Source organism: Antedon bifida, chromosome 5 (genome assembly GCF_963402885.1).
Source record: "Antedon bifida chromosome 5, ecAntBifi1.1, whole genome shotgun sequence".
Taxonomy (NCBI): domain Eukaryota; kingdom Metazoa; phylum Echinodermata; class Crinoidea; order Comatulida; family Antedonidae; genus Antedon; species Antedon bifida.
In genome coordinates, this window is record NC_136230.1 from 4,178,206 (window position 1) to 4,195,025 (window position 16,820).

At 33.4% G+C, this 16,820-nt stretch overlaps 1 protein-coding gene across 2 annotated transcripts in view; it reads left to right on the forward strand.

The window, feature by feature from the left end:
- The window catches only part of LOC144843246 (cytoplasmic dynein 2 heavy chain 1-like), a 47,964-nt gene that overhangs the window by 4,329 nt on the left and 26,815 nt on the right, over positions 1–16,820 (forward strand). For both annotated transcript variants that reach the window (XM_078700038.1, XM_078700039.1), the window contains exons 9-19: positions 551–698; positions 1,066–1,241; positions 1,798–1,993; positions 2,377–2,634; positions 2,969–3,067; positions 3,372–3,511; positions 3,805–4,039; positions 4,132–4,259; positions 4,767–5,010; positions 5,813–5,962; positions 6,320–6,525. In XM_078700038.1, the coding sequence (XP_078556164.1) occupies positions 551–698; positions 1,066–1,241; positions 1,798–1,993; positions 2,377–2,634; positions 2,969–3,067; positions 3,372–3,511; positions 3,805–4,039; positions 4,132–4,259; positions 4,767–5,010; positions 5,813–5,962; positions 6,320–6,525 (1,980 nt within the window). The remainder of the gene's footprint in view (positions 1–550; positions 699–1,065; positions 1,242–1,797; positions 1,994–2,376; positions 2,635–2,968; positions 3,068–3,371; positions 3,512–3,804; positions 4,040–4,131; positions 4,260–4,766; positions 5,011–5,812; positions 5,963–6,319; positions 6,526–16,820) is intronic.

A 16,820-nucleotide genomic window follows, 5' to 3' on the forward strand; every position in this document is an offset into this window, starting at 1 on the left:
TGTTATGACCAATTTATTTTTTTATTGTATAAGCGCTTTATAAATCGAACAACATTAACATTATATTTGTGTTTCATTATGATTATTGTTTTTATATACCGTAAGTACAATAATTTAGTTCCACAATCAACAAATTGATTATTACGGAACTAGGAGGCCTACTAGAAGGCCTACTTTTATGTAGTGGCTGTGTGCGACAGTGGCTGTGTGAACTAGTACACTGGGGTAACGTAACCCCTTACTCACATCAAAAGATGTTCTAGGTTCTTTAAAGTGCACATGAGCATTTTGTGTACACTGGACTTACGGTTTATATTCCTTATCTGAGAAGACTTGTTCCATCACCATAACCATGGAGCAAGTGAGACTGGAACCCTTGCCGATATTGGTGGTTCCACTGTCTTAACCGCTCGACCATAGGCTAAATCTGATCTCTAGAGTTTGGTAAATTCCATTGGTAATGCACTCGAAGTATTATCTCACCATTTTTCCCAAATGTCATACCCTGCACTATACTCCGTCATATTACTTAATACCTTTCTGTTTTCAGAGAAACACTTTTGCAACAGCTTCAACAATACATAAAAATCATCAAGGAGGATTTTAACACCAGAGTAAACGAAGGGAAGCCAAAGTTGGGCAAGAACTTGCCAGAGGTCACCAATAACATTGTCTGGGTCAGACAACTGGAGGCTAAGGTTTCTATCTGGTTGACAGTTTCTGTTGAATTTATTCTTTATTACTAGTACTTCCCTATCCATTCAAACTTCATCTAACTAAAGGAGAATAATAAAGGGTATTTACATACACAAGTGGTGTCCTTATAAGAACAGTTTTGCCAAATCCTGATGATAGGAAATTATGTTGAAACATTGAATCCTAACACTATCAAACTTTATGTGACAAAAAAATGTAATGTGACCATATATGGACATGATGATATCATATCACTACTATATTTGGGGCATAGCACCACCATATTTGGGCACATCACACTTTTTTGTCAAACTAGTTTGATAGTGTAGAGAGAGTGTATTTTGTTGTAAGAAATATATTGTTTATCAGGTCGAGGAAACAAGTCACACAGCAGAAGCATTGCTAAATGATCTATCTGGATTCAGTCGATTTAGAAAGGATTCTTTGGATCTTCTGGAGGAGTTGCAGAGTTGGCGGCAAGATCAGTTTGATACCTGGTCACAAGACACACAAGCTGCCATTGAAGACACAAGGAAACCACTTGGGTAAGACATGTTGATTGCTCTTGAGTGATATCATCATTATGAAAGCATCAAACTAGTTTGATGCTTGGCTACCACTCCAAGGGTCCTGGGTTCAAGTCCCGTCACATGTCAGGATTTTTTCTAAGGACCAAATTACTCCACTCCCAAAGACTTGTAATAAGACTTTGTTTATGTAAAGCATCTTGTGTATATGTTTGTCTTGTGAACCTCTGAGGGTCCCTAATGATCAGCAATAGCTGGATGGATCACCCTCATTAAATATGGTTAAAAAAAAAAAAAAAAAAAAAAAAAAAAAAGGTAATGGAGAATGATGCCTAATACATTTGGAGTCATTTTTAACTTTCTTCAAGACATCTGACTAGCATACAACACTGATGAAAGTAAAGTCAATGAGTTTAGTTAAACTACCAACCAATCCCAACCAATAATTCTAGCCACTGATTAGCATTTGTATCGATGCTAGAAGCTGAAGACAATACTTAATTTATAAAATTTGTGCAGATTCATTGAAAAACAGGAACTTCATTTTGCTTGATATTTTGACTTCTTTTTGTAGTTTACAGACAACTGGACGTTTGATGGACTTTGACACAAGAGATGACAAACTTGTGGTCAATTATGGTGACAAGTTGGTGACACTTCTACGTGAAGTGCGCCAGCTTCAAGGCCTCGGTTTTGCCATACCAGCTAAGATCCAACACACAGCAAACATTGCTCAGAAGTTTTACCGACATGGTGTTATCCTGAAACAGGTAAGTGTATTGCTAAATCACAAGAAATTTAGAAACTTATTAAAAGTGTTATAAATGCTATTGGCTTTGTCCTGAAAATTTTGTGTTACTATTTGTCACTTGTAAGAGTGACAAATCTTGTTGATAATGTGTACACATATAGCTCATGTTCACTTTAAAGAACCTAGTACATCTTTCAAGACTGGGCCCTCTGGGAGACGAGTCTTTGACTGAAGAGGTCGCCCAGTATAAATAAATAATAACAAACAAACAAACATGTGATTCTAGTTTGAGGTGCTTACTCTACTTGCATATATTAAGCAGTCTTTACTTGCTCGGTTGCATCCACTTACCATTAATATTGTAATATTGAATGTTTTGTCTTGTTAATTTGCATATTACAGGTGGCTCATTTCCATAACACCATTGCTGAACAGATGATTCCAAGTCAACGGCCAATGATGTTGACATCAGCCATAGCATTTCAAAACATCATAAAGAATCCCAAGAAAGGTGCCAAGGAATCCGATGGCAAGTTGCAAGTTACTTGGGATAATCCAGAAGAACTTGAAGCCTATATCCAGAAGTTGCAGGCTGCAGCTGAGCGCCTGACCACCGAGAACAGGCGGCTACGAAAAATTCACAATACTATCTCAGAAAAGGTTAATTAGATTGATAAATTTCTAAAGCTATCTACACAATCAAACTATATGTGACAAACAAATGTTATGTGCCCATATATGGACATGATGATGTCATATCACTACTATATTTAAGCATATCACTACCATATTTGGGCACACTTTTTTGACAAAATAGTTTGATAGTGTAGACAGAGCTTAATGTAGAATATGATTATGTACATACAAAACACACAACACTTTTGAGAACTAGACATCTCTTGATTGAGAGTTTCTCAAGACATGGTTCAATCGAAAGTCCTAAAAAAATTGATGATAGTAATAACAACATGTATCTGGTTGTCTATAATTTCAGGTGGTCTATCTTATGAACGTCGATCTTCTGAGACAGCCATCACGTTGGAAGGAAGGCCTGAATGATATCAGAACCATAATGGCAGATCTACACAGCAAGGTACTTGCTACGCAATAAGCATATTCTACTGGTTTTCACAAAATCCAAAGAGCTCTTTGCTCTTTGAACTTTTACTTTTTCGATGGATACTGCAAATAGAAAATCAGCATTGTGGCACAATTTTTGTTTGAACAGTTAATTATGTCCTAGAGTCTCAATTTGTACCCCAGATCACTGTATTATTTAAGATACTTATGTGAATTGTGGTTTCAGCGATTGCAAATTAGAGTTAGTTAGATGTTGTAATCCCTATTAGTTGGTAGACCAGTGTTAGTAATTAACTGATATTTTTTGAATGGTATAGGGCTATAAGCTAGAAGACATGAAAACATGGAAGCTACACTGGGATAGACAACTGTATAAGGCCTTGGAACACCAGTATCAGATGGGCCTAGAAGCTCTACATGAAAACCTACCAGAGATCAAAGTGGAAATCGTATACAGGTATGTTTATACAACTACATAAGACCGTCAACTCTTATGGCCAGAAACAAATGTCTTGTAGGGTCATTTTTGTCCCCTAATGCATATGAACACTGGAGTTTTCAGTAAACTGGACATAGAGCCATCCTAAACTTTTTGTTTCAAATAAAAAACTCCTAAACATTTTTAACATTTAGTTTTTTTTAGATATCTCTAATGCTCCTTGAAATTTGTTGATAAGGCGTAATATAAATTGTTTATGTATGTATGTATAATGTACAGTATCGTTTAAATATTGTTTTTGTTATTCCTAGGCAGCAAAAGCTTCAATTCCGACCATCACTAGAAGAAATTCGGGCAAAGTACTTCCGTGAAATAAAGAAGTTTATTAGTATCCCAAATCACTTCAAAGGGTTAAGTGATCCCCACCCAGGCCAGACACTTATCTTTCCTGTGATGATTGAAAGAAATGCAAGCCGCTTCCCCCTTCTTTACCGCAAAGCTGAGGAGCTTTTCCATAAACTTGTACAGGCATTACATAGATTCAAGGTATTAATATTACTATTATTTGTAACTACGATATAGAAAGTACACCTTCATTTCAAGACTAACTTTACTCTTCAATCTTTTTTTATTATTAGCCATGGGTTGTCCTTGGTTCGGTTGATCTTGATAAGCTGATAGAAGAACAGCTTCATACAGTACCTGACTGGGAGAGGAACTTCAAAGCTCTCAAAGGCAAAGGTAGAGATGCAGAAAAACTGCCAAGGTATGTATATATTATATTGCATAGCCTATGTAAATTTGAAAATCAGAATGCCTAACATGACAGGGATTTTGAAAATGTTATATTACCCAAAAGGGTGATATGACATGTTATATTGCCTGGCCAATTAAACCAATAATGTCCAGTGATCTTGATGGGTTTTGATCTCAGGTCTTTTAGATCCATAACCTCAAACACTGATCATTCAGTCAAAATAACTAGTTGCTTGTAAAAATATGTCGCATAACTATCTATGTCTTTTCTATGCACCCTCTATAAATTTAATGGCTTGAAAGAATGGTTGTAATAGTCAGCCTTCAAATTCAAAATTGTCATTATGTAAAGCTCTGTCTACACTATCAAAGTTTATGTGACAAAAAAATGAGATGTAGACATGATGATGTCATATCACTACCATGTTTGGGCGCATCACACTTTTTTTGTCAAACTAGTTTAATACTGTAGACAGAGCTTAATAACCGTTTTTAATATCTAATTACTTTTTTATAGCCAAATTAAAGTTGACTGTATCACCGTATCAACAACACCAGTAAGAGGTGTGATTGATGACCATATTCAACAGCTCTTTGATGCTCTCCTCAACTCTCTTCGCCGATCTATCAACAGCCATGTGACAGATATAGACAAGTTTGTAACAGAGGCCATAGAGTCACTATCGACCCGACCTCAAACGGTTCAAGAGATAGGTCAAGCAAATGCTAGGCATACAGAACTTGTGACCACGAAACCAATTGTAAGTAGTGTTGCCAGTTATGTAAATCAGAAAAAGTTATTATTCATCAAAAGCTATAGTAAATTATTTGAGGCTTTGGGAATGGAGGAGAAACAGTCGTGAGCGAACCCTGCACTTTGAGATTGGAGGCAAGTATGTACTGTACAGTAAAACACCAATTCACTACTTTTTTTTGTTACTTCCTGTCATTAGGGACTTTACGAAACACGATGGGAAGCCACAGGACGGTGCTCATACATAATTTATGCATGAGAAGTGGGCGGAGCTTAGCGTGAAATTCCGTCGTCTTAACTTTTTGAGGACGATAAAGAACGACTAGAAATAATGTATATATAATCTTAAATATACAGTTCAAATTACACTTAAACGTGGAATTTTTAAAACTCTAAATAATATTTGAACTTTTAATTTAATTGTTTCATGAAATAACATTTTTATTGGGTTAAAATGGCTGTGTTAAAGCAGCGTTTGAATGCGAGGCCCTAGCTAGGAAGGCTAGGCCTATGCTGTATCACCAGAGCCAAGCGATTCAGAAGGGTCCCACGCCACGAGACAGGGGAGGGATCGGAGAGATATACTGCCGGTCGTCGTCTTCGCGCAAGGGTGCGTAACCAATAAAACGTCTATGTTGACTGTATATGTTTTTACACTCTAGCGAACAAAGGATATTCATCGTCCTCCCCTAACCGTCGTGTTTCGTAAAGTCCCTAATAAGTAATAACAACAGCGTCTTCACCCATCAATATGTTATACTTTGTAAAACATTTATTTTTACTCTGTGAATATGTTTAACTTTCTTTAGATCCAGCCACAATTTGATATTGCAGAAACTAAGAACCGGTTGTTGCGGTCTGTGGCTGCTACTGGAGTAGAACAGCTTGGACAACTGAAAGCAAAATGGGACAAGTTTGAACTTATGATGGAAAGTCATCAGTTAATGGTCAAAGAGCAGGTGAGGTTTCATTCTTTTAGATTATTCTAGGTCATTAGTATCAACCAAGGAAATCTAAGAAATGGACGCTGAGCTCGCCTTGCCAAGATAGGAACTCGTAACAGTCCTTTGATCTTATGATTGACTGCGACAATTTGATACTAGTTGCGGTTACAGCATTGTACTCTATGCGCAGTGTCTGTTTGAGGAAGCCAATCTAAAATCAGTCAAGCGTGGGCATGGTACTGATCGGGTCGCAACCACAGGTGAACTCATTGATCCACCGAAGGTCAGCATCCTGTTGTTGTCAATTTTTTAATGAAATCAATATTTTTTTAATTAATTTTCTTCTTTCTTCTTCTTTTTTTAATTCAACAGATTTCTGTCATGAAAAATAATGTTGAGTCGAGAGTCAAGGCATTCTCTTCTGAACTTGAGAAGTTTTCAGCACGTTGGCATCAATTCAAACCAAACGAGGACGTTCTGGAGAAGAATGACGTAGAGGCATGTAAGAAGGCAGTGCAGGTCGTAAAAGAAAAACGGGCTGAATTTGATGAACTAGAAAAAACAAGAGAAAGTCTAGTGTATGTTGTTTTCATTTTATTTTTTCACTAATAGTATTATGACTTTTATATTTTTATATCTTACTCAATGAACTGTGTAATTGGCTGTAGATTTTAATACAGTAGCCTACATATTACTACATATTACTTTGCTTTTTAGACTAACCTTACATATTTTCATAACTAATAAATTCTATTGTACAATTAATACACTTAAGTAGATTCTAGTCATTTAGAATCTCATCATCAGTCATCTCATGAAAATTATTTGTACCCTTACTGTAAGGAAAGTACTTTATAACGAACAATAAGCACTGAGATTCGCCTGTGTTTGAGATGATTTATTCAGAAACAAGATCTCATTCAAATCTGAAAGCATGAAATATAAGTCATAACTTACATATTAGAAACAAGAACTGACGTATGATTGAATAGCTATTATAACATTATTTGTTAACATTTTTTCAATAACTCACTGTCAGGCAAATCCCTAGCATACGCCTACTGTCATACTTTCGACCCGTCAAAATACACTCATTAGTAACTGAAACAAAATATTATTAATCCATGATAATTATAACCTTCTGATCCCAAATTGTATAAACCTTTACATAAACAACTTAATCCGTAGTAAACAAGTTCAATGTATTCTATATAAGTCTTACTGTACAAGCATTCGCTGTGTACTAAACAACTAATGAATATTCATATGCTGCCGACTCACCCGGCGAGAGCAATACACGCAGACATTGTATGTTCTAATTAACAATTGTAACTACGGTAAATATATTTACACAACATACCGCATCACTTATATCCCTTTTGGATTCTGTGCATATACATCTCCACAACATGAATAAACAACAATAAGGCAACTACAGACAAACTTTGCGTTTCTTAAACAACAATTATATCAACATATTAATTAGGCTCAACAACAGTTCTAGGCCTAGAAGCGGCAATTCGCCAACCAACGTGAACAACTTTGAGATTGTCCCTCATTTGAACTAGCCTATATTTACATTAGATTCCACCTTAAATACGGTTCTACGTACCTAAACATATATTAAACTGGTACTGGTTAGTATTCATAAACTTTAGTTTCACTGGTTAGCATTTATTAACTTTCGTTTCTTTTCAGTCCTTCCAAACTACTACAATATACACGCGCGTTCAACATCCGGGATAGCAACTGACATAATTCCTGGGTGCGCACTACAACTCGGATTTGCTATAAATCCTACACTTACACTATTAATAAACATTCATTATTTTATATACTAAACTTCAAAATAGCTTATTGTGCAATATTAAGTACTTTGTAAATTTTGTGATTTTTATATGTAATTGTTAGCTGTCTTGTCTTATTTTGTAATACAAGCATTTTAGCTCAGCTATTTTATATTTTTTATACCGAAATAAATAAATAAATTATTGTAAACTATATACCTGTTTCAGTTGATGGAACTATGCTATTTGGCCTTCTAAGTCTTGAGAAATAATTACCTAGACGAGTCATAGAGATAAGTCTGAGGATGGCCACACGAAATTCTGTCAACCTCCACCAGTAAATAATAGGGTTAGCCAGAGGGTTTAAAGTAGCAAGCAAGAATCCATAATAAAGTACAGTATTAGTGTATGTATTAGATTCTGTATAAAGTCCAACAGCATACATAAAAGCATAGTAAAACACTGGGAACAAACAAATAGCAAATACTCCAATTATTATGACAAATGTTTTAATAAGTTTTTTCGAACGTTCAATTTCCTCTGCATTCTGTTGAATCACAGCTGGATTCTGATGGTGCAAACTCTGGTAAATGGTAAAATAAAGATAACTTGAAAAACAAAGAGATATAACAAAACTGCTTGAAAATATTGTTCCTTGAATATTCTCGTTCGCTGACCAAAAGTAGCCAACAATTGGGCTTAACCAGAGAATGATGCAAACAAAGATGTACCGTTGAACTGTTACGATTGTGTCGTGATTGAACGGTGCCCAAACAAGGGCTATGGAACGATCTACTGTGATGGCAACAAACATATACATAGATGTGGTTAATACAGAAACATACATAGCAACCAAATAAGGAAGTCTGGGTATTGAATTCACATCTTGTGTGGTTGTGAAATCTTCTATTATCATGGCACTCATTATTGCACTGGACACTACATCTGTCAACGCAAGAGATATAATAAAAACATTGTGTTTCTTCCATAGTATTTTAGTTGAAACAATTGCGATTATAACTATTATATTAGTAATCACTGAAATTATTGATAGAAACAAGACAATTCCAACCAGAGCTTTTGGTACATAAATAAGTTCAATTAATTTCAAACTGTTTTCTACTGTGCTATTCATTTTGCTGACGTTTAAAAACTTTCTTTAAATTAAGTATAAAAAATTATTCCTCTGATTTTCTTTTCTTAGACTCCATCTGCCAAATTAGTCTACATTTCATGTTCCAAAATTGGAAATATCTTCCAAAAAGAGTACAATCAACGGCGATTATTATTATTATTATTATTGTAGTTTTAAGACAGATTTGATTGTATCTGCTTTCACATCGTCTGGTTTAAGACAGATTTTGTCTTAGCATAGCCTATATTATCTGCTTCCACACTGGTCCTGTTTAAGACAGATTTTGTCCTAGCAATGCCTATTGTATCTGCTTTCACACCGGTCCCGTCTGGTTCTTTATGGTGGTTTAAGACAGATTTTGTCTTAGCATAGCCTATATTATCTGCTTCCACACTGGTCCTGTTTAAGACAGATTTTGTCCTAGCAAAGCTTATTTTATGCTTTCACACCGGTCCCGTCTGGTTCTTTCTGGTGGTTTAAGACAGATTTCATCCTAGCAATGCCTATTTTATCTGCTTTCACACCGGTCCTGTCTGGATCTTTATGCTGGTTTAAGACAGATTTTGTCGTAGCATAGCTTATTTGATATGTTTTCACACCGGTAATGTTTGGATCTTTATGCTGGTTTAAGACAGGTTTGGTCGTAGCATAGCTTATTTTATCTGTTTTCACACAATAGTTTTTCCCGGAAAAGTACTGTTCTGTGTTTCTATTATCCTACAATATAATGCCATTCTATTGAGTGACTGACAGACTTATGTTATTATTCAGTTCATTTGTGAAGAAATGAAAATTTATATTCATTGATGTTTGTGATTGAAGTTTTATATTTCCTATTATCAGGTAAACAATTATTACTGAAATATTATCTGTTGTTTCATAACACAATTTGTGTTTTTTTAATATGTTATAGATAATTAAATTATATCAATTTACTATGAGCATAATTGAAGAACACAATATGTAACAAGACACATGTAGATGACAACATAATTTCTATTCTTTGGTATGAATACAAAAACATCAGTGAGTGTGCACAATAACTTATTGTATGTAATATAAAACCACTGATGTAATTAATAGATAAAAACAATCCAGACTTCATCATCTATTCTGTTTTCAATCCACCCACATGAGTTGAAAGCCTGATTGTACTATTTTACTCAACTTGATCATGTTAAAAGGCAATCTTCAATGTATATAATATAAAACCACTGATGTAATTAATAGATAGACAAACAATCCAGACTTCATCATCTATTCTGTTTTCAATCCACCCACATGAGTTGAAAGCCTGGCTGTACTATTTTAATCAACTTGATCATGTTAAAAGACAATCTTTAATTCATAAAAATTGTCTCCTTATTCAACTCATAAACATCCATTTTGTTTTAATATCCGTCTTTGAATTAATCGATGTTGTCGGTCAAGCAATGTTAAAAAATATTTTTCTTTATTGATGGAATTTTTCCAGCCAGTACCAACTGTTTATATTCTGAGTAAAAAAACACTTTTATTTGAAAGTGTTTTTAGGTAAAAGAATCTATGCTATTAGGACTTCTGTGCCTTCGTATATTAGGGATATGCCTAAGAATAGCCAAACGAAATTCACTCAACCGCCACCAGTAAATAATAGGGTTAGCCAGAGGGTTTAAAATAGCTAGCAAGAATCCATAATAAAGTACAGTTAAAGTGTATGTATTAGATTCTGTATAAAGTCCAACAGCATACATAAAAGCATAGTAAAACATTGGGAACAAACAAACAGCAAATACTCCAATTATTATGACAAATGTTTTAATAAGTTTTTTGGAACGTTCAATTTCCTCTGCGTTTTGTTGAATCACAGCTGGATTCTGATGGCGCAAACTCTGGTAAATGTTAAAATAAAGATAACTTGAAAAACAAAGAGATATAACAAAACTGCTTGAAAATATTATTCCTTGAATTTGCATGTTCGCTGACCAAAAGTAGCCAACAATTGGGATTAACCAGAGAATTATGCAAACGAAGATGTACCGTTCAACTGTTACGATTGTGTGATAATTGAACGGTGCCCAAACAAGGGCTATGGAACGATCTACTGTGATGGCAGCAAACATACACATAGATGTGGTTAATACAGAAGCGTACATAGCATCCAAATAAGGAAGTTTGGATGTTGTATTCACATCTTGTGTGGTTGTGAAATCTTCCATTATCATGGCACTCGTTATTGCACTAGACACTACATCTGTCAACGCAAGAGATATAATAAAAACATTGTGTTTCTTCCATAGTATTTTAGTTGAAACAATTGTGATTATAACTATTATATTAGTAATCACTGAAATTATTGATAGAAACAAGACAATTCCAACCAGAGCTTTTGGTACATAAATAAGTTCAATTGATTTCAAACTGTTTTCTACCGTGCTATTCATTTTGCTGACGTTTAAAAACATTCTTTAAGTTAAGTATAACAAATTATTCCTCTGATTTCTTTTCTTAGACTCCATCTGCCAAATTATTCAACATTTCATGTTCCAAAATTGGAAATATCTTCCAAAAAGAGTACAATCAACATCGATTATTATTATTATTGTAGTTTTAAGACAGATTTGATCTATCTGCTTTCACACCGTCATACAACAACTTATTGTATGTAATATACTGTAAAACCACTGATGTAATCAATAGATAAAAACAATCCAGACTTCATCATCTATTCTGTTTTCAATCCACCCACATGAGTTGAAAGCCTGGCTGTACTATTTTAATCAACTTGATCATGTTAAAAGGCAATCTTTAATTCATAAAAATTGTCTCCTTATTCAACTCATAAACATCCATTTTGTTTTAATATCCGTCTTTGAATTAATCGATGTTGTCGGTCAAGCAATGTTAAAAAATATTTTTCTTTATTAATGGAATTTTTCCAGCCAGTACCAACTGTTTATATTCTGAGTAAAAAACACTTAAGTGTTTTTAGGTAAAAGAAGCTATGCTATTAGGACTTCTGTGCCTTCGTATATTAGGGATATGCCTAAGAATAGCCAAACGAAATTCACTCAACCGCCACCAGTAAATAATAGGGTTAGCCAGAGAGTTTGAAAGAGCAAGCAATGCGACATAATACAATCTTTTTAAATATTCTGTATTAAATCCTGTATAAATTCCAACAGAAAACATAAGAGAAATGTAGAAAGATGGGAACATACAAATGACAAATACCCCAATTACGATTACAAATGTTTTAATAAGTTTTTTAGAACGTTCAATTTCCTCCGCGTTCTGTTGAATCACGGCTGGATTCTGATGGCACAGACATCGGTGTATGTTGAAATAAAGATAAGTTGTAAAACAAAGGAGTACCAAAAAGCAAGTCGCAAATATTATTCCTTGTATTTGTGTGTTTGCTGACAAAAAGTAGCAAAAAATTGGAATTAACCAGAGTATGATACATGCAATGATGTATCGTTTAGGTGTTACAATTGTGTCGTAATTGAACGGTGCCCAAACAAGGGCTATGGAACGATCTACTGCGATGGCAGCAAACATACACATAGATGTAGTGGCCAGGGATGTGTACAAAGTATTTAAATAAGGAAGTTTGGATGATATTTGTAGATCATATGTTATAGTCAAATCAACTATAATAGTAGCAATCATTGCACCACTTGATACCACATCTGTCAAAGCAAGAGATATGATAAAGACATTCTGTTTCTTCCATAATCTTTTAATTGAAAAAATAGTGATTATAACTATTATATTAGTAATCACTGAAATTATTGCTAAAAACAAGACAACTACAACTAGTGTTATTGGTATATCAATACTTTCAATTGGTGAAGAACCATTTCTTACTGTGTTATTCATTTCAATGATGCTTAAAAACGTTTGTAAAGTTAAGCATAAGACATTGTCAATGTAAAAATAGATAGGACATTTATAGTCAAAATTAACTTTTAAGTCCCTCTTATTTTCTTTAGACTCCTTCTGTCAACTTCTTGGAAATATCTGCCATGAAGTGCTCAGTACAATCAATTAGATCGCCTTCTAATTATTACTGTAGTTTCTGCTTTCATGGTGTTTTAAGAGAGATTTACTATTTCTTGTCTCACCTGCTAGTTCCTTCCAGTATACAGGTTTAAGGGCGATTTAATCTTAGCAGATTGTGTCTGCTTTCACACTAGTTCCATCTGGTTCTTTATGCTGGTTTAAGACAGATTTTGTAGCATACTTTATCTGTTTTCACACTACTGAGTTCCTTCTGGTTCTTTATGCTATTTTAAGAGAGATTTACTATTTCTTGTCTCACCTGCTTCCTGTTAGATCCTTCCAGTATACAGGTTTAAGCATGATTTAATCTTAGCAGATTTTGTCTTCTTTCAGACTAGTTCCTTTTGGTTCTTTATGCTGGTTTAAGGCCGATTTGTTCATGGGATATTTGATATCTTCTTTCACACAAGTTCCTTCTGGTTGATTTATGATACTCTACTTTAAAACCTTTATGTTAATATGCGTTGGATTTTCAGAGCCATCTTTCAGATTTAGTACTCCTGTGCGTTTCAGTTTTACTACTGTAATTCAATGTCGTTGTGATAAGTGACTGACACACTTCTGTTATTCAGGTCATTAATTGAGAAGATAGGAAAAATTATATCCATTGCTATTTTTGATTGAAGTTTAATATTTACTTATTTAATCTAACAGCCATTTCTAACACAATTTGCAATTATTACCGTAATATTATCTAACTACACAATTTGCAATAATTTGTATTCAGTCTTCTATTGAAATTGAATTAATCAGTTACAACAGTGACATGCAGATGATAATTTCTAATTTAGTCAACTCTAAATCTAGATTTTTAAAAAGTGTCAAAACATATTGAACTCTATAGATATTGACAAAATATGGCCTCCAATTGTTATGTTATATTTTCTTACAGAAGAATTAATTTATTCTGGTATATTTTGCTTCTGTGGAAAACACTGAGGACCATTCTTCTTAATTTTCATTATTATATTCCAGTCAAACACACATGGTTTGAAATTGTTTGTTTAAGTTAAAATATAGTACAGATAAAATACAAAAATACAAATACATTGATTCTTACTTAAGTTTAAAACAAAATATTTTAAGCCATAGTTAAATGCAGCTTTAAATTAATCTATTTTTGTATCCTAATGAATCCCTTTTCTGTCCTAAATTGATAAGATAATGTTTGTTCATTTGATAGGAGCTATGCTATTTGTTCTGTGCCTTCGTAAATAAGGGATATGTTTAAGAATTGCCAAACGAAATTCTCTCAATCTCCACCAGTATATAATAGGGTTAGCCAGAAAGTTTAAAGTAGCAAGCATTGAGACATAATAACTATTGGTTGAATTATCTGTATTCAGTCCTGAATAGATTCCAGCAGCATACGTAAATGAATAGAAGAAAGTTGGGAACATACAGACTACAAATACTCCAATTATAGTTAAAAATGTTTTGACAAGTTTTTTGGAACGTTCAATTTCCTCCGCGTTTTGTTGAATCACAGCTGAATTCTGATGGCTCAAACTCTGGTAAATGTTAAGATAAAGGTAACATGTAAAGCAAAGAAGTAGAAAAAAGAAGCTTGTATACATTATTGCATGTATTTTTTCATGTATTTCTGCATGTACTATCTTTTCTGACCCAAAGTAACAAACAATTGGAATTGACCAGAGTATTATACATGCAATGATGCATCGTTTAGGTGTTACGATTGTGTTGTAATTGAACGGTGCCCAAACAAGGGCTATGTAACGATCTACTGCGATGGCAGTAAATGTAAGGATAGAAGTGGTTGTTGTAGCATAAATGAAAGTAAATGTATCAAAGTTAGTTATTTTAGAATAATGAAAGCCTACACCATGTGTTCTATTAAAATCTGCAATAACACTGACAGTTATAATAGCACTTGTAACTATATCAGACAATGCAAGAGATACTATAAACACATTTTGTTTCTTCCATAATTTTTTTGTTAAAACAAATGTAATTATTACTATTATATTAGTAATTATTGATATAATTGATAACAGTAATACAATTACAAGTAATGTCATGGATTTATTATTATTTTCAATTAATCTGTCTCCGTCTGTGCTGTTCATTTTGTTTGGTGGCTTTTAAGTTCTAGTCACAGTACGTAAGTAGGATGCTAAAATGCACTTTTGTGAACTGTTAGTTCTAATAATTTCAATCTGCTTCCAAACTAGTTCCTTTGGGTTCTTTTGCTTTTTTAAGAGAGATTTAATCTTCTGATTTAAGTTAAGTTCGTTCAAACTAGTTCCTTCTAGCCAGTCAGTTCCTTCTAGCCAGTCAGTTCCTTCAGATTCTTCTGCTGTTTTAAAAGAGGTTAAATCTTGATTAAATTTTAAGTTCTTCCAAACTAGTTCCTTCAGATTCGTTTGCTGTTTTAAGAGAGATTTAATCTTGATTTAAGTTCTTCCAAACTAATTCCTTTGTGTCCTTTTGATGTTAAAGAGATTTAAGCTTCTGATTTAAGTTAAATTCTTTCAAATTAGTTCCTTCAGGTTCATTTGCTGTTTTAAGAGAGACTTACTTTTTTTATTTAAGTTCCTGCAAACTACTTGTAGTTCCTTCAGGTTCTTTGGCTGTTTTAAGAGAGATTAAATCTTCTAATTTAAATTCTTCCAAAATAGTTCCTTCCTTGTTTTAAGAGAGATTTAATCTTCCAAACTCATTCTTTCTGGTTCCTTTTTTCATGAGAGGTTTACTCTTATGGTTTAAGTGCTTCCAAACTATATGACCATTCAGTTTCTTGCTCTGACATACAGTGACCAGTCATTCTGTTCTTATGGATGTCTTCAATGATGATGATTTAGTAATGGTATTTAATATAATTAGTCTTTCTAGTATTTAATAAAGTGAATTTTAATTTGTTGGTAGATGTAAGAAACTTGTTATTATTTTAGTAATTTAGTTATACATAATTATTATAAGTTACATGATATGATACATTGTATCCTAGCACAGTTGAAATTAATTATAGTTTGGAAACAGAAATGCCTTCATTGTTGACAATTATAACTTAGTTATGTAATATAAATTTTAATGGAAACTCAATACTCCTGAAATAAAAAACAATTTAGAAATTCTCTTCAATTTGATAATTATTCTAAACCATTGGAATAATAATGATGTCAATTGTAAAATGTTAGGCTACTATAAAATTTCCTTTTTTCTTTAGCGTCCTCCAATAAACCTTTTTGCTAAAAACGTGTTCCTTTCTTCACTGTGTGTACATCTCAGTGGTCTTGATTACTGTCGTTTCTGCATTTATGAAAGAAAGTTTTTTTTGTAAAATGTCTGCTTTCACGCAAGTTCCTTCTGGTTCTTTAGTTTGGTTTAAGACAGATTTGGTAGAATACTTTATCTGCTTTAACACTAGTCCCTTCTGGTTCTTTATGCTGGTTTAAGGCTGATTTATTCATGGGATATTTGATATCTTCTTTCACACAAGTTCTTTCTGGTTGATTTGTGATACTCTGCTTTAAAACCTTTATTCTTTATGTTAATATGTGTTGGATTTTCAGAGCCATCTTTCTCCGTACTCCTGTGCATTTCAGTTTACACTACTGTGAATTCAATGTCATTGTGATAAGTGACTGACACACTTCTGTTATTCAGTTCATTAATTGAGAAGATATGAAAAGTTATATCCATTGACATTTTTTATTGGAGTTTAATATTGTTATCTATCATCTAACAGCTATTTCTCAACACCTTTTGCAACTATTACTGTAATATTATCTAACAGCTATTTCTTAACACAATTTGCAATAATTTTTATTCATTCTTCTATTAAAATTGAATCAGTTACACCAGTGACAGGCAGATGATAATTTCTAATCTAGTCATAAATCTAAATTTTGATAAATTGTCAAAACAAATTGAACTTTATAGAGAC